At 46.7% G+C, this 26,741-nt stretch overlaps 1 protein-coding gene across 2 annotated transcripts in view; it reads right to left on the bottom strand.

The window, feature by feature from the left end:
- The window catches only part of ABCC1 (ATP binding cassette subfamily C member 1 (ABCC1 blood group)), a 131,537-nt gene that overhangs the window by 92,210 nt on the left and 12,586 nt on the right, over positions 1-26,741 (bottom strand). For both annotated transcript variants that reach the window (XR_009703455.1, XM_061209642.1), the window contains exon 2: positions 1,698-1,874. Coding sequence is in view for 1 of the 2 variants with exons in the window: in XM_061209642.1 (XP_061065625.1) it covers positions 1,698-1,874 (177 nt within the window). In the remaining variant the exon portion in view is untranslated. The remainder of the gene's footprint in view (positions 1-1,697; positions 1,875-26,741) is intronic.

The raw sequence follows: 26,741 nt of genomic DNA, 5'->3' as shown, positions 1-26,741 counted from the left end.
TCAAGAGGAGAAAGTGGAGTGAGGAGCGGGTATATACATGCCCTTCACGTGTCTCCCCCAGAAAGCTCATCCTTACGAGGGGAAAACCAGTACCTGCACAGTGGAGAAACCAGACACGCTGACCAGAGGAACAAAATTAAGCTGATCAACGAGGGGCAGATGGACACCATGCGGCCTTAGATGTAACCAGAGAAGGACCCCACATCCCTTTTGTAGTTTTCCAGCCAGACAGGCATTACCTGAATCTAATCATGAGGGAACATCGTCCCAATGCCCAAGTTGAGGAACTGACTCTAAACTAACTGGCCCACGCGCTCCAAATATGCCAATGTCATAAAACACAAAGAAAGGTGAAAAGTTCTTCCAAAGTTACAGAAAACTAAAGAGTGTGACTAGATGCAACACATGACCTTGAACTGGGGGGAGGGGGGAGGGGTGCTAGAAAGGACAGTATTGGGACAAGTGACAAAACTGGAATATACACAGGTTTTTTTTTTTAAAGTATTGTGTCCATGTTAAATTTCCTGAATTTACTGTACTGTTGTTATATAAGAGAATATCCCTGTTTTGAGAAAAGGTACACTGAAGAATCACAGGTAAAGGGGCGTGGTGGATGCTAGCTTTTCTCAAATGATTCAGAAAAAAATAAATAATACGTGTATATGGAGAGAGCAAAAGGGAAGGATGAGTTTAAAATGTTAAATGTGGCAAAATGTTAAAAATCGGTGACTATGAGTAACGGGTATACAGGGCAGGGGGAGTGCTTAGTATCATCCTTGCAACTTTTCTATAGTTTGAAACTATTGCAAGATAAAAACCTTTTTTAAATTAAAAAGACATCCTTGGGACTTCCCTGGTGGTCCAGTGATAAAGAATCCGCCTTACAATGCAGAGGATGCGGGTTCGATTCCTGGTCAGGGAAGTAAGATCCCACATGCCATGGGGCAATTAAGCCCATGCACCACAACTAGAGCCCGTGTGCCGCAAACTACAGAGCCCACGTGCCCTGGAACCCGCATGCCACAACTACGGAGCCCATGCACCCTGGAGCCCGCGCACCACAACAAAGAGCCCGCACGCCTCAACGAAGATCCCGCGTGCCGCAACTAAGACCTGACACAAACAAAAATAAATTAAATAAATAAATAAATAATAAATAAATCTTTAAAAAAAAATAAAAAGACATCCTTGGTCAGGGAGGAAGACCTCCGGATAATCTCGTGAGATAGATCCTATCACCCCCACTATAATCACGGGGGAACTGAGGCTCAGGGAAGTTAAGAAATTTGCTCAAAGAAAAAATTTTCTTTCCATTTCTTTGATTTTGTTCCTATATGGGATGGTGGATGTTCACAAAACTTACTGTGATAATCATTTCACGATGTAAGTCAAATCATTATGCTGTACACTTAAACGTACACAGTGCTGCATGTCTATTGTATCTCAATAAAACTGGAAGGAAAAAAGAAATTTGCTCAAAGTCACACAGCTAGTAAGTGGCAGAGCCGGTATCTGAACCCACGTCTGAACTCAGAGCCCCAGCCTTTATCCACCACATTATTATTCTGTCTCCCAGTAAAAGGAACTCAGGGCCAATTAAGCAGAAGGAACATGTCAGTTTTCACAACCACCATTCCCCACCCCAGCACACACACACCCACAACACACACATCAGGATAAACTCTCACGTGACTTACAGTTTTGGCTTTGTTGAGATGTGTCATCTGAATGTAGCCCCGGTCATGGCAGGAGAGATAGAGGAAGTAGAAGGGGAAGCAGGCCCAAAGGTAAGAGCAAGGCACCCACACGAGGACGGTGTTCTGAAAGCACTTGGTGAAGTCGGGGTTGCTGGTGTTCCACGTGACATTCCACTCCTGAGGACACAAACAGGCACAGGTCAACAGGACGTCCCCAAGAGCTTGGACAAGGGGCCCATGAAGAGTTCAAAACTAGCTGCCGTGGGGTTTAAGAACAACGAGGCCCTCCCAGGCAGAACAGGCAAACTGGAAAGATTAGTAGCCAGAAAGACTCCAAACAAGGAATGATGAGCAAAGGTATGTCTCATCTCACCTAACGGACAAGTTCTGGGACCTGTGGTAAGTTCCATTATTGTACAAAAGATGGAGACTGCCATTTAAAGGAATCCTAAAGGGTATTCTGTAAACTGACACGTCGTTTAGTCATATAAATCATTCCTACTTTACAGTCTTGTGAATTAAGAGCTTTCTACTATTCTTCTTCATTATCATCACCACGATCCCCATATCACTGCCATCAATGTCATCAGCATCACCACTATCGTGATCACTTTCATCATCACCATCAGCATTGCCATCATGGCCACCATCATCACCACCATCTTCACCACCTTCAGCAGCAGCAGGAGTAGCACGGATAACATCCAAATTGCAGTTCTATGTCCTAGGCCCTATTCTAAGTCCTTTATATGTATTATCTCCTTTAATTCCATAATTACTTTATCATTCCTTTTTCAGGAGGGAAAACTAAGGCACAGAGAGGTTCAGTGATTTGCCCAGTATCTCACAGTTGGTAAGATCTGGAGCCAAACTCCAACTCAGGGAATTCAGCTCTGGAGTTCCTGCATTTAACCACTAAGCTATCCAGCCTCAGAAACAAATTTGTTTCAATTACTTTTAATTTTTTAACAAGCCACCTGTATTTCATTAGAGACACGCCAAACAGATAAGTAGATAGATACATACATAAATAGACCAGGTATATCTATACCTGCCCAAGAATAAACTTCAGACTTCCGTAATGGAAAATTTAATTCAAGTCCTGATCTGACCACTGAACCATTATACAACTTTGGGAAAAGTTATTACCCTATCTTGGGGTCTCAATTTCCTATCTCTACCATAATTAGGTGGGATGAAATTAGAGGCCTGAAACAGGTGGCTCCCAGGCTGATATGGCTCGCAGATGGTTTGTTGTTACTGTTGTTGGTGTTTTAAGCATGCTTTTTTAAAAAAAAATCTTATGTTAGCTGCCAACATTTAAAAATCAGGAAATTTCATGTAAAAATTGGACTTCCGGTGTCTCTTTTAAAAAATCAGAAAATCTGGCAGCACTGGGCCCATATTCCCACCTTCCAACCATTGGGAGGAGCCAGAAGTAGCCAGTCTTTGGATAAGGTCCATGCGGTCCAGCTGGCCAGTCCCCATGCAGCCCCCTCCCCCCAGCACTCTCTCCCCACCACTGGATGATGCGCTCTCCAGACACGTCCAGACAGCTCCGGTTCCAACAGCCTTCCCACAATCAGATAAGTGAGACCACCAAGGAACTCCAAGGAACCTGGATTCTTACAACTCCATGCAAGTTTTAAAGCCACATCAAAGAACGTTACAGAAGAGAAAGTGATGGGAACAAGCAGACCATTTATTTCACTTAAAGATACATTTGATGATCAATCAAAATATATGTTCCGAGTTTTTCAAAACAGTTGTGCACAACACTGTGAGTATACTTAACGCTACTGAAGTGTACACTTAAAAATGGTTAAGATGGTTAAAAAAAAGGATTTGACTTGAAAAAGAGGGAGAGAGAGAGAAAGACCTAGGTATTAAGTACCCAAACTGGTTCTTCAGAGGTTTAATTATTCTATGATAGAAACGGTTATTTTTCCAGAACAAAGAACAAGGAATCATTGAAAAGTAAACTTTAAAAGGTCAACATACACAAAGGGATTTAGCCAGGAAACTTCTAGACACAAAGAAACCCTTAAAAGGACAAAGGTCATGCCTCTGGACTTGGGCACTGGAAGACAGCCTTGGAAATAAGAATGAGCATGGAGAGGAGCAGTTTATATCAAAGACTATTTTAATTGGTTTCACACCACTTATAATTCTTAAGGTGATGGCGAAAATGGGGATTAAACTGTTGGTGGTTATTATATACAAAGCAGTTTCTGGGCAGTTGCCAGCAAAAGCTCATTCCAAAGGCATCTTAAGAAAAGAATGCTGGGACTTAATATACACAGTTAGGTATACAAGAAGCTCGGTTCCTATGTGAATCAATTCAATAACCTGATCCTTAGCCCAACTATTCCTTGCCTGGAATCCTGCAGTAGCTTTCTAGCCATTCCCTGCTTCCAGCCCCTCCGGGCCCCACTTAGTCCTCCCCACTACAGCCAAATTTATCTTATTTATCTATGCATCCATATGTGCATCAGATATAATTATCCACTCAGCCATGAACCCATCCATCCATCCACCCACCCACCCACCCATCCATCCATGCACCAACTCATCCATCCATCTACCATCTATCCATCCACCCACCCCCACTACCCATGCACCCATCCATCCAACCACCCACATACCCACCCACTGACTCATCCATCCATCCATCCACCCACCTACCCACCCACTGACTCATCCATCCATCCATCCATCCACCCAACTACCCACCCACTGACTCATCCATCCATCCATCCACCCACCCATCCACCCAGGCATTCATCCATGTCTCTCTTTGTATTAATTTACTTTTAATGGGTAATACATTTACTTTACGTGCTAAAACTTTCCCAAACTACACAAAATGGTACACTGTGAAAAATAAGTCCTCCTTCCTGAACTCACAGCACTCCCCTCTTACCCCACAGGCAAAACTACCATGGCTAACACCTTGTATATTCTTCCAAATATAGCTTACCTACTTTGCTTCCCCAAAAGGTACCATAATACGTACCAGTTCCACACCTTGCATTTTTTACATTAGAAACTGATCTCTATCGGTGCCACAGATCTACTTTATTCTTGATAGCTTAATTTTATTTCTTTTGAACAAATGGTAGAAGTGACAAGCCACCTTCCATTCCTTGTCCCTAACCTCCCAGTTCCTCTCTCTAGAGGTGATAGTATCGGTTTCTTGTGTATCCTTCCAGAAAATATTTTATGCATCTATAACGAAAATAAATACGTATTTTCTGTTATCAAATGGAGAGAAACATACTCCACACATTCTGCTCTGTACCTTCCTTTCATCTCTTAATAACAGATCTGAAAGATCATCCTGCTCTGCACACTTCCTCATTCTTTGTTCCAGCTGCTTTGTATTCCATTGTATGGATGGACTTGACCTTATATCATCAGCCTCCTGCTGACTGGGCACTGGGCTGCTCTTACAAACAATGAAGCCATGAACCTAGTAAGTGCCTCATTGCACACAAAGCAAGCTTATTTGTAAGATAACTTTCTAGAAGTAGACCTGCTGGATCAAAGGGTGTATGCATTTAAAATGTAAACAGACACTGCCTCCAAGGGATACCATCAGTTTATACTGCACCTAACAAGGTACAAGGGTAACTACTTCCCAAACCACAGTATATTATAAGCTTTTGATCTCTGCCAATCTGATAGTGGAACATATCTCCCTGTAGCTTAACTTCCTTTTCTGTTTACGATGAGTGAAACTGAAGATCCTGCCATTTTTTCGTTTAAAAGCAGTCAGGTTCTCCTCCTTAGGGGAAAAGTCATAGGCTTAAATACTTGTGATATTAAGTGGGACAGATTTGATCACCCCCGTCTGCCAATAGTGGCCCTGACCACAACTGTTGCTATTGGGTAACAACCTCCAATAGCTCCGGATCACCTTTCAGAGCCGATCCTTGCTGAGGTTCATGAGGCCTTCCACATTCAAGCCCCACCTGTTTCTTCTACAATTTCTCCCGCCCTGTTCCCCAATGTGTCAACTCCACTATTCACTCAAAGGAGGATTTATCAAACCTGTGTCAGGCACTGCTCAAGGCACTGGAGATTCAGGAAGGCCATGGTCCCTGCCTTTAAGGCACTCCCCAATTGCTAGTCAAATGAATGGTTCTTTGGGATATGTCTTGCTAGAAGCTCTTCTTGCATTGTCTTTCCACAGTAACAAACTCCTATTCATCCTTCAAAACCCAACTCAGATACCTCCTTTAAGAAGCCTTCTTCCTCACTCCCCAAACCATCAGGACACCCCCTGTACATTGCAATGATTTTCTCACATGTCTGTCAATACCTCTGTCCTGCAAGGACCATGCAAGGACCTCAGTGCCAGGACTGTGGTATTTATTTTTGACTCGTCTCCTCCTCACCCAGCAGGTACCCAAAGGTTACTGAGTAAACAAACGGCCCAAACCATGTCTCCCCTCGCCAGCATTATTTCCTCCTTTTTTTTTTATAATTTTTAAAATTAATTTATTTTTTTAATTTATTTATTTATTTTTGGCTGCATTGGGTCTTCATTGCTGCGTGCAGACTTTCTCTAGTTGCGGTGAGCGGGGGCTACTCTTTGTTGCGGTGTGCAGGCTTCCCATTGCAGTGGCTTCTCTTGTTGCGGAGCACAGGCTCTAGGCACATGGGCTCAGTAGTTGTGGCACACGGGCTCAGTAGTTGTGGCTCGTGGGCTCTAGAGCGCAGGCTCAGTAGTTGTGGCACATGGGCTTAGTTACTCTGTGGCATGTGGCATCTTCCCAGGCCAGGGCTCGAACCCGTGTCCCCTGCATTGGCAGGCAGATTCTTAACCACTGCGTCACCAAGGAAGTCCCCCTACTTTGTTATTTAAAAAACAATCCAATTGGGAGATTGGGATTGACATATATACATTAATATGTATAAAATAGATAACTAATAAGAACCTACTGTATAAAAAAATAAATAAAATAAAATTCAAAAATTCAAAAAAAACAAAAACAAAAACAAAAACAAACAATCCATCAAGGTAGAACCTGGCTATGACCCTGGCTTTCTGGTCTGATGGATGTGGATTAAAATTCAGGCCCTGACCTCATGTGAACCTGGGCAGGTCACTTAACTTCTCCAAGCCTCAATCTCCTTACCAGTGTGGTCAGGAAAACACACAGGCCTGGAAAAAGTATCAAATGGGCCCATCCTCTGCACCAGTTGGCATGGTCTAGAGTTGGTAAGTGATGGCTATTAGTTGCAGACACCAATAATTAATAATAATCTCCACCACTAACCCCAGCACTGCCCAGAGTCAGGAAGCTTAAGGGACAAAGAAAAGTTCAAGTTAGGAAGTGAGCAAGAGGAGACTGGGGAGCATCTAAGGACACAGACCTCCGGGGAAGGAGAGGTCGGAGAAACCCTTAGCAAAGGAAGGGGTTCATTCTTCAGACAGCGGCTTCCTGCTAAAGCCAGGTGGCCAGCCCTGACAGAGAGGGCAGAGAGGGGAGGGAGGCGGAAGGACGGGGGGGCATGAAAAGAGGAAATCCGATTGTGACAGTGAACTTGCACCATCCCCGCTGCCACTACCGCCCGCCAATAGTGGCCCTGACCACAACACTGTCACAGCAGTGACGTAACAGGGTCAAAGGCCTCCTGCATGTCACTCACTTGCCAGGAATTTGATGAATCCTCTGTGCAATCCCCTTGACAACCCCTGAAGACAGGCAGTGGGGCCCCCTCTATCTGGGGTTTCTGGGGGAAACAGGGAATGCCGAAAGCCGCTCTTAAGGAAGAACGACTCACTGAGACTTCCCCGACCCCAGAGACCCCAGACAGCTAACCCCAGTCTTCCTCCTTAGGGGCTCCACCTCCAAACGCAGGGAGCTTCGGAAATCAAGCTGGTCGGACCACCGTTCCCTGCTTCTGCTAATCAGCCCAACTACTGGGAAACAAAATTCAGTTCCGGGAGTCTGGAAAACAGTCACCAGCGCTGGCCCAGGCTCCGCACTTCCGGGAACCCGGCCCATGGAAATCTTAGAGAAAGGGCATCCCCTGATCCCCCCAACTGAGGCTTTTCTTCTCAGGACACCTTCGTCACCCATTTATGTCCCTCTCCCTCCAGCGCTGACATTCTAGGATCTGGGGAACAAGTCCAAGTCTGCTTGGCCCACAAGCTTTGTTAGTTCATACAATTTCTACTGTGTGGTGTCATGTCGCACCCTTCTCTCTCAGAGGAGTAGTGACAACCAGCACATTCTGAGCATGGATGGGCCAGGCACATCACTCAGCCCTCAGAAGAGGCACTGCTGTTATCCCCATTTCACGGATGAGGAAATCGAGGCACCAGGAGATAAGACATCTTCCCAAAGGCCATGCTGCAGTGGGTTTATGTTGTCCAAGCCCCACACATATTTTCCCTTCTCTGGCAACAGCCGCTGGCTCTTGTTGGTATACAAATCCTCTAGTCAGCCACATGCTTGGGGCAAAGCTCCAGGGGTAGGTCCTCTTTAGTATCAGCCAATCAGCAGAGTCCTTTACCCACGTGCTAGTGATTAGCTCCAGAATGGGCACTTGATCCCAGTCAATGCAATCACTACAAGGACACATACTCTCTTGTCCCCAGTGACACGGAGTGAGGATGTGGGGTTGACAGGTGTCTCAGCCATTTATAAGGGAAGCACCAAGAGTTGGGAGTGGAGAGGAAGGGGTGGCACCATCAGGGCAAGTGTGAGAATGAAGCTGACATCGTGAAAGGCAGAGATGAAAGAAACTGATGCTTGGTGTTCTGTGGGCTGCTGGATCAAGCTTCACCTGTAGCCCACCCTCCCACTGGACTTTTCCAATAAATTCACTTTTACACAAGTTTGAAATAAATTTGCTCTCACTTACAATACAAAGCACCCTAGTAATACAAGTTCTGATCCGCTACGCCAACTTTTATACAACAACATGATTCAGAACTTGACACGACTGAATTTAGGGATACGACATTACTAGTAGCATACTGCTGGATAGGTCACTGTTCTTCTCTGAGGCTCAAAAAGCCCACCGGCAAAATGGAGCTACTACCTTCTCCTCCACAGGAGATCCTAAAAGCCCTAATAAATGTTGATTATTTCTATTATTTATAACCACCTCAGGTGACTTTTAGGAACCCACTTTTCTTCCTATTCTCTTTCCCAATCACCCCTCCTCCCCTCCCCAAAAGACTATTTGTCCCCTTGTCCCTTTTCTTACAGGTCCAATTTCTTTCTCTGTTCGCTGTGTGACCTTAGACAAGTTATTTAACCTCTTTGAGCCTTACCTATGACTAACGGCTAAGAATACCTATCTCCTGAAGCTATTCTACAGTTTAAATAAAATTACATACATACAGCTCAGTGTCATATCTTAACACTCAATAAAGGACTATTGTCACTAATCTTAATTCTTACATCAGTAATAAAAATAAATGACGTTTATAGCATTATACTCTTAATACGACCACCTTACATTGTTATCGATAATAACACCGCCTAGCTTTAACTGAGCACTAACTGTATGCCAGGTATTGCTTCCATGCACTTTATGTGAATTAACTCAATTTTCATGATCACCCAGAAGGGAGGTTCTGTTTTGATCCCCATTTGGTAGATGAGGAAATTGAGACACAGAGAAGTCAAATAATTTGCCTAAGATCACACAGCCTGTAAGGGATGAGGCTGGGGCTCAAACCTAGGAAGGCTGACTACTGAGCCACCCCACCCCTGACGCCAACTCCTAGTGATGGGCAATATAAGAATTTTAACAGAGCTTTCTGGAGCACATGCCTTCACCCACAGGGAATCTGGACCAAGAGGAAGATGTGAATCCCCAAAACACCACCAAATTCAGAACCAATTACCTGTATTAGTTTCCTACAGCGGCTGTTACAAATTACCATAAATTTCGTGGTTTAAAATGACACAGACTTTTTCTTATCATATAGTTTCAGAGGTCAGAAATCTGAAATGGGTCTGACTGGACTAAAATCAAGGTGCTTGCAGGGCTGCAATCCTTCTGGAGAGGAGCGCCCAGGTACCAGGTGTCCCCTAGGCCAGAGCCTAAGGTCTCTGCAGGGCTGCCCCTACAGCCCTGGCCTGCCGACACAGCTTCACTTGGCTGGGGCCTGTGGAGACAATGGAAATGGTCCTGCCTGGACCCAGCTGGCCGACCTCGGGACAGGAGGGAAGCTGCAGAGAGGAGGATGGGCGGGGGATGCGATTATGAACTTGAACTGCTGCTGCTCAGCATCACCAGCATCCGTGAGCAGAGTTGCTCTGACACTATCGAGTAATGAGGACCTACTAGTACCAGGCTGTTCCCCCGGGGCCTGAACATCCTTTTTCCCATTCAATTGTCTCAATAACTTACAACCATCAGGTTTCTAAGGCTCAGTGGACAATTTTTTTTTAAATCAATTTATTTATTTATTTATTTGTTTGTTTGTTTATTTTTGGATGCGTTGGGTCTTCGTTGCTGCACGCGGGCTTTCTCTAGTTGCAGCGAGCAGGGGCTACTCTTCGTTGCGGTGCACGGGCTTCTCACTGCGGTGGTTTCTCTTGTTGCAGAGCACGGGCTCTAGGCGCACGGGCTTCAGTAGTTGTGGCACACGGGCTCAGTAGTTGTGGCTCACGGGCTCTAGAGCTCAGGCTCAGTAGTTGTGCCGCATGCGCTTAGTTACTCCGCGGCATGTGGGATTTTCCTGGACCAGGGCTCGAACCACGTCCCCTGCATTGGCAGGCAGATTCTTAACCACTGCGTCACCAGGGAAGTTCAATGGACAACTATTAATCATGAGATTCCTATGTGCCAATACCATTCAGAGGTAAATAAGGTTTCCATTATCAGTTTCATTCTATCACAAGAGGTAGATACTAAACAAACAAACAAACAACTCTATGTATGTCTAGGCAACAAATGACCTGACAAAGAATCAAGGGAACAGAGGATCATGGTGGGCACTGGGTGTTACTTTTATATTAGGTGGACAGGAAAGGCCTCTGAGCCAAGATGTCCTCTGAGCGAAGACGTGAAGCAAATGAAGAAACGTGTGCTACCTTCTACTATCTATGGAAAGCGAAAGAGTCAGTAAGGTTCTTAGTATCATGTGCCAGGACTGATCTAAGGGCTTTACACCACAAACAACTCTAGGAGGCAGGGCTATAACTAAACCCATTTTACAGATACAGAAACTGAGGCCGAGTCACACAGCCTGCAAGCAGTATGGACAGCCAAGAATTTGAATCCCAGTGCAGATGCCTCTAAATACGTAGCAAATGTATTGTTTGCAATTTTTTATCATATGCATGTACTACTGTTCCCACTTAAAATTAGTATAAAAGAGTATATAGACGTTTGCCTAGGCAGGGAAATTTTCTTAGCAGGGGACAAGAACAACAAAAGCTAACATTTTTGTTAACATGAAGAGTGATTATCTCCAGGGGGTAAGGCTGAAGCTGGTGAGAGGAAGGTGACTACTAGTTTTTGTTTTATTATTTTTTGTACTGTTTGAATTTTTTTACTCCACATGTATTACCTCTAAAAAATAACAAAAACAAAACTAATTCACACTTTAAATAAATAAATAGCAGCAGCCGGAATTTAAGAGTAGAAATTTCTAAATGCTGAGCTAGGAATAAAGAGAGAGCACATATTTATTGGGTGCCTATCATAAAAGCACAGTGGCCACACCAGGCCCCGTGCTAAGTGTTTTCCAAGTGTGAGTCCATTTAAACCTCAAAACAGCCCTACAAAGTCGGGAATGTGAAAACTCCCCCTTTTCAGGTAAGGACTCTGAGGCCCAGGGAGTTTACAGAACTGGCTCAGGCTCACAGAGCCAGGAAGAGTCAGGCAACACGGGGATGTGAACCCAAAGAGAGTCTGTCTGACACTTGAGTTCTTAATTCCCGGGCTCCATCACCCGTCAGCCAGGTGCTTGGAGCGCTAAGGGTTTGGCGAGGCCAGTGGCCCCACCGTCCCGCCAGAGGCAGCTTGCAAGGCAACGCTGTCCTCAGGCCTTGGAGATTCCAAGCTCATGGGCACAGAATGGAGAAGCAATGTGCTGACTCAGACACAGAATCTTCTACAACTCCCCCTACCCATCCACCCAATGTGAGCAATGCAGGGGGATGGTTAAGAACGATGGTTCAAGGTTTGGCTTCTAATCTCCTCCGGGTCACAGACACGTGCCCCAAAACAAGGATTCTCAAACTCAGCACTACTTACATTTGGGGCCAGAACATTCTTTGAGGGGCTGGCCTGTGCACTGTAGGATGTTGAACAGCAGCCCTGACCTCCACCCAATAGATGCCAATAGCACACATCAGGTTTAATCCTCACAAACCACCCTAGCAGGCAGGTACTATACTTAAACCCATTTTACAGTTTTCTTACAGAGTAAGAAACTGAGGTCACATAACCTGCAAGTGACATACACAGCCAGTTGTGACAGTTAAAATGTCTCCAGAGACTGCTAAATGTGCCCCTGGGGGGCAAAACTGCCCCCACTACCCTAATGCAGTGGCCTTGCCAGGCCTTGGTTTCTTCATCTGTGAAATGAGACTAATTCCAGGACCCACCTATTGTAGAGTGATCGGGAGGGTTAAATGAGATGACCCAAAAGGTTCCAGTTTCAGTTCCTGGCCAAGGGACTAATCAACAAACACAAGTGCAAGCTTTCATTCATTCATTCATTCATTCCATCATGCAATGAATATGTACTGAGTACCTACTCCATGCCAAGCTCTGGGCTGATCATGGGGATATGGGAATAAACCAGGCGCAGACCCTGCCCTCTTAAGACTCACAGTCCTTTAAAGACATAAGGTCACAAATCAAAACGTAATTACAAAGGACACCACTTGCTACGAAGGGGAAGAGCGATGGGACAGAAAGTGTCAGGTTGAGGGTCTGAGAGGATCAGAGCAGCCAGAGATCGGAGGAAACGTGTACAAGGCAGGGGGAAGGGACCCAGGCGCCTGTCCACCTTTTCAGAAACGGAGAAGTAAGAGAGGGAGGGAGAGAAAGGAGAAAGGGAATGAAAGGAATACAAACAACAGCAATAGCCACCAAGAGTGGGGACCCTGGAACCCGTGGGCCTGGGTTTGAATCTAGTCGCTGCTGCTCACTTGGCTCTTGACCTTCAGAAAATTAGCTCTTCTCTCCCACCCTGGCCGCTCATCTGCAAAATAGGATTAATAATGGCACCAATACTCGGACTGCGGGGGTGAGTGCTCAGCCTGCCTGGGGCGGCCTCATCAGCGGCAGGGGCTGGGATTGGGAGGGTACAGGGTGCAAACCCAGGGGGCTGAAACTCAGACTAACCACAGCAATAGCAGCAATAAGACGGCAGCTCTTACCAAGCCCTGACTGTAACGACAGGCTCCGTGTTCCGGGTTCAGTGTGCATCATTCCATTTCATCATCATCACCACCCTATGAGGTAGGTTCTGTCTTATTCCCACTTTACAGGGAGGGACACAGAGGCAACTGGAGGTGAGAAGACTTGTCGTAAGGTACCCGGGCAGCACCTGGCAGAGCCTGGATTCAAACCCAGAGAGGCTGGTTCCAGAGCCGGGGCCAACCTCCCCAGCAAAGGAAAGAAGGAGATCTGCAGGACACAGCCAACGACTGGGCCCACCGTGGAGGGGCAGGGGCGGACGTGGAGGTGACAGGCCGTCTACAAAGTGCATATGCAGAACCCTCCCGGGTGCGAGATCCCGGGCAAAGGGGCAGCTCTGGAGCAAAGGGAAGCCGAGAAAAAGAATGCTGGGAGGCCCAAGTTAGGTCAGGGGACCTGCTGGGCTTCTGGACATTAATCCTGTTTACAGAGGCGGCAGGGGGCCTCCACTGCCCCACACAGTCCTGGAAGAGATCTGGGAGAGGCCTGAGGCCACAGCCCTGACACAGCGGTGGAGAAGGCAGTGGTGCCAGCATCACGCTGCGGGCAGAGCCGTGGCCCTCCTTCCCCCTCTGACTCACCAGAGCTAAGAATAAAGCCCAGAAACCTGGGGGGAGGGGCGGGGCAGCATCCAGGTCTTACCCCCAGCGCCCGGGAAGGCCCTGGCCATGCCCGGGCAAGAGCCCCAAATCCTCACCGAACCCTCCTGCCCAAGTTGCAGATTTGGATACTTTGGTGAGACAGAGACAGGAGTGACATGCAAAAGTAAGACTCTGCCTGAACAGGACTTAGAGCACCCAGAAGAAAACAGCCACGGCTGCCCATCACAGGTGTTTTGAATGTCAGCAGCAGGCAGTCTGCTCCGACCTGCCTTGACCCCAGCCCGCCCAGTGAGCACATGCGCAAATTACACACTTGTCCTTGCATTCTCCATCCAGCCCTGACCCCTTTGCCGACTCCTCTTATCAGACTCTGGAGCTTCACCAAATCCTCCATTTGGTCACGTTCCAGGGACCTGTCAGGGGTCAGGCATGTGCCAGGCACAGGAACATGTCTGGGGACACAGCAGTGAACAGGAGGGATAGCATCTATCCATCCACTGAGCGCCCTTGTAGGTGCTGAGGACCCAGCAGTGAACAGCAGGACAAAGGGCTGCCCTCCTGGATCTGACAGTCTAGTCTGACGAGAGGAGACAGAGAGTCAACTAGAGAAAATATATATACACGCAAACTATGTATTATATAAAATATAGTGTGTGTGAGTGATGATTAAAAGGACTCAGAGAGGGGGGACTTCCCTGGTGGTCCAGTGGTTAAGACTCCACACTCCCAATGCAGGGGGCCCGGGTTCGATCCCTGGTCAGGGAAATAGATCCCACATGCCGCAACTAAGAGTTGGCATGCTGCAGCTACGACCCGGCACAACCAAATAAATAAATAAATATTTAAAAAAAAATAAAAGGATGAGATAATAAAATTAAACAGAATTTATTTAAAAAAATAATAAAAGGACTCAGAGAGGGAATTCCCTGGCGGTCCGGTGGTTAGGACCCTGTGCTCTCGCTGCAGAGGGTGCAGGTTCGATCTCTAGTCTGGGAACTAAGATCCTGCAAGTTGAGCGAGCGGTGCAGCCAAAAAACAAAAAACAAAAAAAAACCCCAAAAGAACAACAACAAAAGGACTCAGAGAAGGGGGAAGGCCTTGCTGAGAAGGCGTATGTGTGTAAAGGCTTGAAAGAAACAAGTAAGTAAGCCGACTGGCCATTTGGGAAAAGAATCTGGGAGAAGAGCGCTCCAAGCAGAGGAAACAGCCAGTGCAAAGGCCCTGACGTAGGAACACATCTGGCATTTGGGAGCAATAATAGAGAGGCCAATATGATTCAAGAGAAATGGGAGATGCAGTCAGGGAGGAAGGTGGGAGCTGGGGAAGGACAGACTGTGCAGGACTCACAGGCCATTGTCGGGATTCTGACTTTCACTCTGAGTGGCACGGAGACTGTGGATCTGATGTGTCATCATCTGCTTTATGTATTCAGATAGTGGTTCTCAACCAGAGGCAAGTTTTCCCCCAGGGGACATTTGACAAGGTCTGGAGACATTTTTGGTGTCACTCCTGGAGTGGGGCTGTGGGGTGTGCTATGAGCATTTTGCAGGTAGGGGCCAAGGCTGCTGCTAAACGTCCGCAATGCACAGGACAGCTGCCCATCAGAGGATGACTCGGCCCCAAATGTCAATAGTGCTGAGGCTGAGATACCCCATTTTAAGAGAATCCCTGCCCTTACCAAGGTTAGAGGCCCTATTCCCCAAACACACCCTTTATCAGGCAGATGGAGTGTCAGCTCCTCACCATGTGACACTGGGCAAGCCACTAAGCCTCAGTTTCCACACCTGTAAAGTGGGAATACTAATGAGATGATGCAAACATGCACTCAATTAACCATGAGCCAGAGTCCACAGTAGGTGGTCAACAAATGTCACTGCCAGATCCACCTCTTGTTATGTCCCTTCCACATTTCCAGCCTCACCAAATGATTCTTTCACCCAACAAAGATGTTCTGAGCCCCTACAATGTGCCAGGAACTGTGCTGGCCAGAGCCCCCCAAAATGTCCACATCCCAATCCCCAGAATGAGTGGGTGTTTTACCTTACATGACAAAAAGGGACTTTGCAGATGTAATTAAGTTGAGGATCTTGAGATGGGAGATGATCCTGATTATCCAGGTGGGCCCCATGGACTCACAAGGGAATTACAAGGGAAAAGGGGCGGGGGGGGGGAGATGTCAGACAAGGAGATGTGATGACCAAAGCAGAGGGGTCAAAGTGAGGCAGGGCCACGACTCAAGGAACGTGGGTGGCCTCTAGAAGCTAGAAAAGGCAAGGAGCCTCTTCTCCCCAAGAGCCTCCAGAAGGAACACAGCACCGCATCCTGGCCTTCTGACCTCCAGAACTAGAAGGGAATAAATCTGTGTTGCTTTAAGCCAGAAGTTTACGGTGATTTGTTACAGCAGCCATGGGAAACTCATACAGCACAGAGCCGGCAGGGCGCAAGGGCCAGCGGTGCCCCCGGCGAGCAGACGCTCCTGCGGGCCTCCACGCGCTCGGGCAGGCCCTGGTCCCCACCTCATCCTAACCTGGTCCTGCTCTGAATCAAACTCGGCCTCCACAGCACGTGCTCCCTGACGCCCTGGGTTCTGCTGGCCCGGGGGGCACTTCTGACACCTTCCTGAAGGACCGGGCTCATCCTTGCCTCCCCCTACAGGGTAGCTGCTTAGGAAACACTTTTGTATGATTTAGGGAGTGGGGAACGATGGAAAATATTAATCCATCTTTAAATTTCACTTTAACAGGCAACGCATGACTCAAATTTAAGTACGTATATGTTATGTACATATGTGTGTAAAATACAAGGGCAAACAGTAAAAAGTTACTCGGTCGCCCTCTTCCCCATAAGCCCATCCCCTCTGCACAGTCCCTACTGCCCGCCACTTGGGTGGCTGCCAAGCTTTTGCTATTCCAAACAATGACACAATGAATTCCCTTAGAAATTACTCCTTAAGCTAAAGAAAACACGGACAGCCTGACCCGAAGACCAACAGGGCTTCACTTAATCGCTCGTAAGCCACGCGGGCGGAAAACAAGGTGGCCCAGGTTAAGTGTGATAACCTGGAGATACACAATGAGAGTCACCAAACTAAAGATAAACGCTGACCCAGGGATTCCTGTGGGAATGTAGTCCTTAAAACAGGACAAAATACACCCAAAGGAAATGCAATCACTCTCCAAGAGATATCCGTACCCCATGTTCACTGCAGCATTATTCACAACAGCCAAGACGTGGACACAAGCTAAGTGCCCATCAATGGATGAAAGGGTAAAGAAAATGTGATACACACACACACATACATATACACAGTGAAATATTATTCAACCATAAATGAAGGAAATCCTGCCGTTTGTGACAACACAGATGAACCCTGAGGGCATCATGCTGAGTGAAATGTCAGACAGAGAGAGAGAAAATAGTGCTATGTTCTCATTCATATGCAGAATCCAAAAAAGCTGAACTCAACTAGAGAGAATGGTGGCTGCCAGGGGCTGGGGGTGGGGGAAGTGGGGAGATGCTGGTCAAAGGGTACAAAACTTCCAGTTGTAAGATGAGATACTGTATTGTATGCTTGAAAATGGTTAAGAGAGTAGGTCTTAACAATTATCACCACAAAATGAAAACAAAGAAAGTAATTAATGTGAGGGGATGGAGGTGGTAACTAACCGTATTGTAGTAATCATTTCACAATATACATGTGTATCAAATGCTTTACAGCCTAAACTTACATATGTTGTACGTCAATAATATCTCAATAAACCTGGGGGAGGAAATCAGTAAATAAAGTAGTATGTAATTCCTGGAGGTATATATAGCTCTATAAATATTATAATATTATTATATAATGTTTAATTTTTAACAAAATAAGAGAAAACACCTACACCTTCAGTGCCCAATACAGTAACTCCCAGCTTCCTGGGGCTATTGGGCCCTTAAGGTGAGGCTAGTCCAAATTGAGATGTGCTAAAAACCACACATACCAGATTTAAAAGACTTAGAATGAAAAAAAGAATACAAAATATCTCATTAATTACATGTTGAAATGATAATATTTTGCATACACTGGGTTAAATAAAATATATTATTACAATCATTTCACCTGTTTTTTTAAAATGTGGCTACCAGACAATTAACATTCTATATGTGGCCTGTGTTATATTTCTATTGGGCAGTGCTCGGCTAGCCACTGAAAGGTAGAGAGATCATCAAGGAAACGAGAGCGTATGGGTTTGCTGGAATAAGACATAGTCACGATTTTGGTTTTTTTTTTTGGCCCTGCAGCGTGGCTTGCGGGATCTTAGTTCCCCCACCAGGCCTCGAACCCAGGCCCCGGAAGTGACAGTGTGGAGTCCTAACCACTGCACCGCCAGGGAATTCCCTAGCCACGACCTTCTGATAAATAAGAAATCCTTTTGAATCCTAACTTGAAATAATAAAACAAAAAAGTGACGCACCGCTAGAAGGTACGTGATTGCTTCGATTCATCCCACACCTGACAAATGTTTATTCCATCCCAGTCTCCTAACAGGTGGCCCAATCCTCCTCCAGCCCATCCTCCACACAGTAGCCAAGGGGAGAGCTTCAACCTGCAACCCCGATCCCATCACACTCTGCCTAAAACTCCTCACTGAAGCCTCTGGGTCTAGCCCTGGCTTGCTGTTCTGGGACCACCCTATGCCTCAGGGTTTTACACGGCCAGTTCCTTCCGCCCTGACTTCAACTCAGAGGTATCTTTCCATTCTCAGCGGAAACATCCCTTCCTCAGGGAGTCCTGCCCAACCTCCAAGGCCTGCTCAAACAAATCCCTCATTTAACCACCTCATGGAACTCTGTATGTTTCCTTCGGGCACTCACCACACTCTGTCACTACATATTTCTTTCAGATATTATTTATTTGTCAATGTCATATATTATCTCATTTAATACTTTATATTACATTTGTCATGGAATATGCAATATAGTATATAATATATTATGTATAATATATAACTAAGATGAACCATATGAATTGCCATTTGTGTAGGACAAGGGTTGGCAAACTACAACACATCTGCCAAATCTGCCCCGCTGCCTGCTTCTTTACAGCCCCCAAACTAGGAATGGATTCCACATTTTTTTAATTTAAAATGTAAAAAATGACAATTGGCCTTCTGCCAATGGCGTGGCTCAATTTTGCCTCTTGGCCTGCAAAGCCTAAAATATTTACAACCTGGTCCTTTACAGAAAAAGTTTGCCAACCCTGGATATAGGTCAAGAATCACTGAATGCCAGCAATTTCCGATGCTGCTAATTTTATACATTATTTCTTCTGCATCCCGCTCTCCCCCCAAGACGTCGTGGTGACGGAAGTACAGCTCTGTGACTATACTAGAAGCTGCCGAATTGTACATTTTGAATGGGCAAATTACCTGGCATGTGAATTACATCTCAATAAAGCTATTTTAAAAAGATGAATAAGACCCAGGGTCATTTTAACTCCGTGAAGTTTTCACCTTATATATGCTGTCCTTAGAACCTAACACTCTTCAAAAAAATTAGTAAATATACATAGACCCCCCCCACTTCATCACCTCAGGAAGAGGAAACATCTAGACGGGACTTGTTTGCACTTGTTTAAAAAAAAAAAATTAATGCAATGTCTTTTCCCATTGTTATCTTGCTTATAACTAGATTTTACCTGTTCCCCTAACCTAAGGTTTCTCACCTTCACACTAGTGACATTTGGGGCCATGTAATTCTCTGCTGTGGGGCTGCCCTGTGCACTGTGGGATGTCTGGCAGCATTCCTGGCCTCTACCCACTAGAAGCCAGTAGCATCCTCTGCCCCGCCCCCAGTCATGACAATAAAAATGTCTCTAGATCTTGTCAATGTCCCCTAGAGGCTAAACTGCCCCAGTTTTGATCCACTGTCTTAACAGCTTTTCCATCTGGCCCCACTCCTGCCACTACCTAGTGACTCTCAAGACCCACCCACCTGCCATCCATTCATTTAACACATTTCCTAAGCCCCACTTTGTAACAGGGGTGAACCAGAAACATCCACGTCCTATCCTGCCCTCAAGAAGCTTAGAACTTTGTCCAGAAGGTAGGACGGGTACATAAATGGCTAAAGGATTTTGAAAGTACTAAGTGCCATCGAAGACATACACATAAATGGCAAGACACTTCCAGAAAAGAGAGACGGGTTAATTCACAAAGCGAATGGGAAGAAAACTCAGCTTCCTCATCCACACGGCAAGGACAATAATACCTGCTTTTCAGAGTCATCATGAAGACTGAATCCACACATCACATTATTTCATCTTCGCCCCCAACCCTTTGAAGTGGGTACTACTGTTCCCATTTTGCAGAGGAACCAACCAAGGCACAGAGAGGTAAAGGAACTTGCCCAAGGTGGCACAGACTTGTGGCCAAAGCAGACTTCAACGCAGGCAGGCTGGCTCACTGCTACAGGTCCTGCCTCCCTGAGAAAATACACACGTGACAACAGACGGGTACCCGGTGACCACTCTATTAGTGGAAGTTACTGTCATTGTTGTTATTTCCACTTGAGAACTCAGCAGTCTTCTTGAAGTAGGTAAAATCTAAGGGGAGGGGGCCCAGATTTGCCAATATGGAGACAGGAGGGAACGGTGTTCTAAGAGGGGGGAACGGCAGGATGGAAGGCAGTTGCTGGACAAGCTTAGGGCGTGTGAGTGGAACAAAGAAGTGGAACAAAGTGCCAGGAGGGGACTGGGTGACAAACAGGGCTGGGAGGACAGGCCAGGGCCTGAACAAGTTAAGCAAAGCAAAGGGGAGGTTCACTTAGGGTTCCAATGAAGCACCAAGAAAGTGCTGCATCACCTACATGCTGCAAAAGCTCCAAGGAATTGTGAAACCGAGAGAGAAAATTCCTGGCTTACTCTTTTCATTCCCTTCTCTTGAATAGGGCCAAGAACAGGAAACTGGGAAAGCCATCTCATCCTCAAAACAATCCCTTAGAGACACCCTGTCACGGTCCCCCGCCCCAGAGCCTTTCAACGCAAAGAGTGTCCCGGCTCACCCATCTCCATGTCCCAAGGTCTCTACTCCCAACTGAAATCTGAACTCTGTGCTCCGCATCCGTGCCAAGAAGCATCACGGGCACTGTTGAAGAGGACCACAACTCGATGGCCAAAAGCACAAGCTTTGGAGCTGAAGGCCTTGAATCCTATCACCACCACTTCCTGGCTGTGTGGCCTTGAGGGAGTCACTCCACCTCTCTGACTTTGAGCCACTCATCTCTCATTGGACTATAAACATTCAACGTTACAGGACTTCCCTGGTAGTCCAGTGGTTAAGACTCCGTGCTTCCACTGCAGGGGGCACGGGTTCAATCCCTGGTTGGGGAACTAAGATCCCACGTGCTGTGCAGCATGGCCAAAAAATAAATAAATAATCAAAGAAAAAAATGCAGTGTTAGGGGAGGGAGTGGCCACTGGGGGTTGAACTTGCTGCTGCTTACTTCTACCATATTATTACTGCCACTATTATTGTTGTTGTTGTCGTTATCATTGTTTGAGTGAGGATAACAGCTCATAAAGCCATGTGCCGGAATGCTCCAGGCTTAGTCAAAGTCATTTGACACAGTCTGTCAGAAAAGACTCCACTCTGGCCCACCTGAGTCCTCCTACCATGGCCACTAACCTGGAAGCACCCATAATGGCTACTGTCAAACAGGCCACTATTGTGACAACCAGGGACACTCCCATCACGGTGGAGATGGTGCCACCCTTGAGAGCCTAGACTCTGGGCCAAACAGCTGGGGTCCTATCCCAGCTCTGCTACATATGAGCTGTATGACCTTGAGCAAGTCACATAACTGCCCTGGGCCTCAGTTTCCCCATCTGTAAAATGGGGATGATAACAGTCTATTACTCTCATAGGGCTGTTTTTGAGGATTAAATGGAAAGTGTTTTGTCCAGGGCCTGGGACTAACGAGCACCGTGACTGTTAGTTATGATCATCAGTCCTACCGGGTCCTGTAAGGCATGGTCGTGCCCCTACTTTGGCCCATGATACTCTCCCCCTGACCTCTGATGCTCTAGCTGTGATGGCCTCCCCACTGTCCTTCAATTTCACCCAGGTTTTTCCCCACCTCGGGGGCTCCCACCCGCTGTTCTGGCCCTGGAATGCCCTTGGCCAGGCCAGCTCCTTCGCATCCTTCCAGCGATGCCAGAGGAGAGAGGCCTACCCGTCTAAAGCACCCCCTTCCCGGGTTCTTCACTAGGACCAAACCCCGTGTATTTCCTTCAGTGAGTGCCCCTATGTTTATGGGGCAGCATAGGACAGGGGTTACCAACCAGACTCGAGCCAGATGGCCTGGGTTTGAAACCAGCTCTGCCATCTACTAGCTGGGTGACGTCACATCTCTCTGCCTCTGTTTCCCCATCAGTCTCTACTCCACTACTGTGGGACGGAATCATTAGGACTTATAAAGAGCTTGGCACAGTCCCCAGAGCTTTGCAAATGCCCTGCACGTCTGCACTATCAACTACTTCCCGTTTGAGTTCTAAGTGTCTCTCTTTCCCTCCTACCTGTAATCTCCCCAAAGCAGGATCATGTCCTTTATCACCTGCGTACAGGAGGTGCTCATTAAAGACTTGTTCAACAAATGAAAGAAGGGGTGAATAAATCTATCTGAAGAGCAACCCAGAAACGCGCAAAGAAAAGCCAGAGACTCTGTCCCCGCCTGTGACCCAACAATCCTAGTTATGGGCACAAGCCCAAAGGAAATAACTCAAACAGCAAGAAAAGGAACAATTTTCACATGCTGGGCCATTCTCAGTGACAACCAGGAAGCTCTCAGGCACGCAAGAGCCGAGCAAACAGTGGCAGGGGATCCTGCTGAAATTGACCGAGCTGTCACGAACCAAAGCCGGGGCCACCTCCAGCCCTGGAGAGGCCACCAACAGAGAGGGGCAGGCATTGGCCACCCAGGCTCACGCCCTCTGATGAGGGTTTTTAACCCGCATGTGAAAGCAGACCAAGAACAAGAGCTGTGACACCATCTGCAACCACCTAAGAGCTGTGATTAAGGGTTAGGGGAGGATCCCACATCACAGAAATGCTTGGTGCTGAAGGTGGAAGGGAGGTCTTGTTTTTCTGGAGAGGTTTAGATACCCTCATAGAAAGTCCTTAAATAGCCCCAGGCACAGTCTCAACCTGTCTAATCCCTGAAACAAACCTATGAGTAGACAGGTCCTATCACTAGTCTCCATTTTACGGATGCGGAAACTGAGGCACAGAATGAAAACGCTCCCTGACCTGGGCCAAGGAGACCGTGTTACCCGGAAGACCAGAAGTCAACTGTGGCTAACTCGGGGGCCAATCGAGGGGCCTACATCGCTGGCCTGTACTTTTTCCATCTCTGCTTCCTCCCGGATCCTCAGATTTCACTTTGGACCAGAGCAGGGACTGCTGTGTTAACGATGATGATGATGAAGACGATGGTAATAACAACGATGGAGAGCAATAGTAATAATAACAGCACTTGGCAGTGATAGGACTGGCACCGTAACTGTATAGTAACTCATTTAATTTTACCACTCTATGAGGCAGGCGCTACCATTGTGCACACATGAGAAAACACAGGCAGAGAGAGGTAAAGTCACTTTACTGAGGTCACACTGCTGGCAAGCAGCAGAACCAGGATCTGAGCGGAGGCTACACTGGCTCCCTGTGTTGCTATTTTCCTCTAAACATCTTCCCAACTGGCCTCCATGAGGCAGGGAGGCTGTGGTTTCACTTGTACTTAGCACTGGACCTACAGCAATAATACAAAGAAGAGGGAGGGATCAGAAACTATTATCTTGGGACTTCCCTGGTGGTCCAGTGGTTAAGACTCCGCGCTTTCACTGCAGGGGGCACGGATTCGATCCCTGGTCGGGGAACTAAGATCCCGCATGCCGCGCGGCCAAAAAGAAAATAGAAACTATTATCTTATTGCATCAATTCAAAGGCCCACGTTTCGTCACACGACATCTGTCTGCATCTCGAGATCAGTGCATCCTACAATCTCTGCTGGCCACGTTTTCATAGCCTAGCATCCCTGAAATTGGGATGCATGTCACAACTGCCGGCCTCCTGAATTCGATGAGACGTGGTGTGCCTCTCTCAACACGCCAGCCTCTTCTCTAATCTTACTGCACCATGAAGGATGGCAAGAGGCTTTTTCCTAAGTTTCCAGAATCAAGAAGGAGAAATGAAAACTGCCCTTACTTCTTAGCCAAGCTAACCCTAGGAGAGAGGCAATCACCACCCTGCCCCACCTCCTAAGCACGGCTCCATAACAACTCAAGTAACTTTAATGGGGGTGCGGGAGGATGTGTAACTGTCAAGCTACCTGACCAGGCCACCTAGGGCAAAACTGCCAGCAGCCTGATCTGATAATCTCCACCTGCCAGCTGCGTTCTTGTCTCCACAGTTCCTTCCCCAGGCCCTTGCCCAGGCCAGGTTGTTTTTGCCAAACCCAGGCAGAGAGGAGGCAATAAAACCTCCTACTCAACAAAGGACGTACAGCTCTTTCCCAAGGGCCATGGTTTCTGCCTGGCCCCATGAGAGAAATCCTCTCTGCCAGCACAGTGTTCTTTCTGAAACACGCACTCAGATAGGATCTGCCTCGGAAAAGGGTTTTTATTTCAACCACTTCTGGGTCCATGAGTTCCCTCCTCCTCAATTTCTATAAGGTACTTGGGGAGCAGCGACAAGCTGAATTCACATCCACATGTATACTTCTCAGGTTTGCTGGAGATCTGATTAGCTGTGGGAAGAGGCCTGAAAAGTACAAGCAGGCTACAGATGTAAAGTGTTACCAATATACGGTCACCCGGGAGAAAATAGAATCACACAGACAGTGATAAGTGACCAGCAAATCATGGCCTCGCCCAAAACATGGCAGCATGTCGACTGAGTCTGGGCAAGGGTTTCTCAATCTTCACACTCTTGACATTTGGGCCCCAATAATTCTTGGTTACTGGGGGGCTTCCCTATGCATTGTACAATGTTAGCAGCATCCCTGGCCTCTACCCACTGGATGCCAGGAGCACCCTCCTTCCAGTTGTGACATCCAAAAATGTTTCCAGATGTTGACAAATGTCCCCTGGGGGCAAAACTGCCTGGAGGAGAGAAGCACTGATCTAGGCAGTTTGCAGAATATCCTATTTTTTCATTTAGTGGTGACATATTTAACAGCTATTAGGTAAATACAAGAATATGACCAACCTGCAACCTCAAAGAAATTCAAAAGTGACATGAAACTTCCTTTGGGGATAAATTTATTTAGGTTTAAAAAAAAAAGTGAACTTATTTAAAGAAAAGTACTAAATAAGTTGGTGGCAGACACTACTGGTTAGCTTCCTCAACAGCCTTTCCCAACTCCCTTCTCTCTCGCTGTCTCCCGCTAAAGAAGCGTAAAACCAAATGCTCACTTTCCCTGCCTCCCTAGTAGCTAGAGGTGGTCATGTGATCCAGCTCCAGCCAAGGAGACATGAGCAGAAGTCTATAGCACCAGGAGAGGGGCTTTGAGGGAAGATTTTTACTTTCCTGAATAAAAAGAGATAAATGAGGCTGGTGTGGTCCTTCTCTCTCCCTACCTTGAACCTACATGTAATGGCAGCCATTCTGGGGCCTTGAGGGAAAAACAAAGAAAATGGTGTCAGCCCTGACACCACTGGGTCGCTAATCCAATGCCAGCAACCGCCAGAGGTACTAGACCTCCTGACGTGTAAAAAAATAAATACTTTTAGGTCTAGGCCACTGGAGTTATGCTTTCTGTTTCTTAGAGCCAAATGCAATCCTAATAGGTATGAAGTGAGATATAAATGTCAAAATCATGAAGACTACACACAAGAGACTGAGGGTGAGACAGTGGAGAAGAGGGCAGGCACTGAGGTCAAACTGGAAGTTTTGAACACTGTCTACAACCCTTGCCAGCTGTGTGAACATGGGCAGGTTTAACTGTGCCCTCAGTTTCCACATCTAAATAAGGGATCATAAGAGCACATACCCAGCATTACCATGAGCCTAAAACAAAGTATTTACAAAGAAGGCACTACTTGACATAGACTAATCCTCAATGCATGTTATTTTATTTACAAAAATAAATTCTTACCAAAGTCACCCAGTAAAATAGGACTAAAGACTAAAATTGGGGACTTCGCGGGTGGTCCAGTGGTTAAGAATCCATCTTGCAATGCAGGGGACGCCAGTTCGATCCCTGGTTGGGAAACTAAGATCCTACATGCAGTGGGGCAACTAAGCCCAAGTGCCACAACTACTGAGACCACATGAAGCAGCTACAGAGCCCACGTACTCTGGAGCCTGCGCACCACAACTAGAGAGAACCCAGAGCTCAGCAACGAAGATCCCGTGCACCACAGCCAATAAATAAATAAGACTAGAATTGATTCAGTCATTGGTTCTTTGCAACACTTAGAAAGGAAACTGCCTATAAGGATTGTATGTAAAATAGCCCTGCCTTGGTGCTAAAGACAGAAAATCAAGCAACCAAGACTTTCTGGAGGATCCAAGTCTAGAGGTCCATGTCTGTCTCCTCATGCCAGCCCCCCTTCTCTCCAAGCTCCACACTGGCCTTCCTTGTTAAGCTGGGGCTTTTGTACATGCTTTTTCCACTGCCTAGAACACTCTTATCTTCTGCTTTTGTCTTTGTAGCAAACTGCTAGTTGTACTCCAATATCCACTCTTCCTGAACCCCTAGTAATTAATCTTCAGCTGGGCACATGCCTGTCCAGAAAAGAAACTACATTTCCCTGGACTCCCTTGTAGCTAGATGTGGTCACATGACTAGGTACTGGCCAGTGGGATGTGAACAGAGTGATGTGGGTGACTTCTGGGTTGCACCCTTCTGCCCCCTTCGCTCTGGCTGGAATGTGGACATGGGGGTGCACATTCTTTTTTTTTTTTTTTTTTAATATTTATTTATTTTATTTTTGGCTGTGTCAGGTCTTAGTTGCGGCGTGCGGGCTCCAGAGTGCACGGGCTCAGTAGTTGTGGTG

This window comes from Eubalaena glacialis, chromosome 13, assembly GCF_028564815.1.
Source record: "Eubalaena glacialis isolate mEubGla1 chromosome 13, mEubGla1.1.hap2.+ XY, whole genome shotgun sequence".
NCBI lineage: Eukaryota > Metazoa > Chordata > Mammalia > Artiodactyla > Balaenidae > Eubalaena > Eubalaena glacialis.
This window is presented reverse-complemented; position numbering and strand designations above follow the sequence as displayed.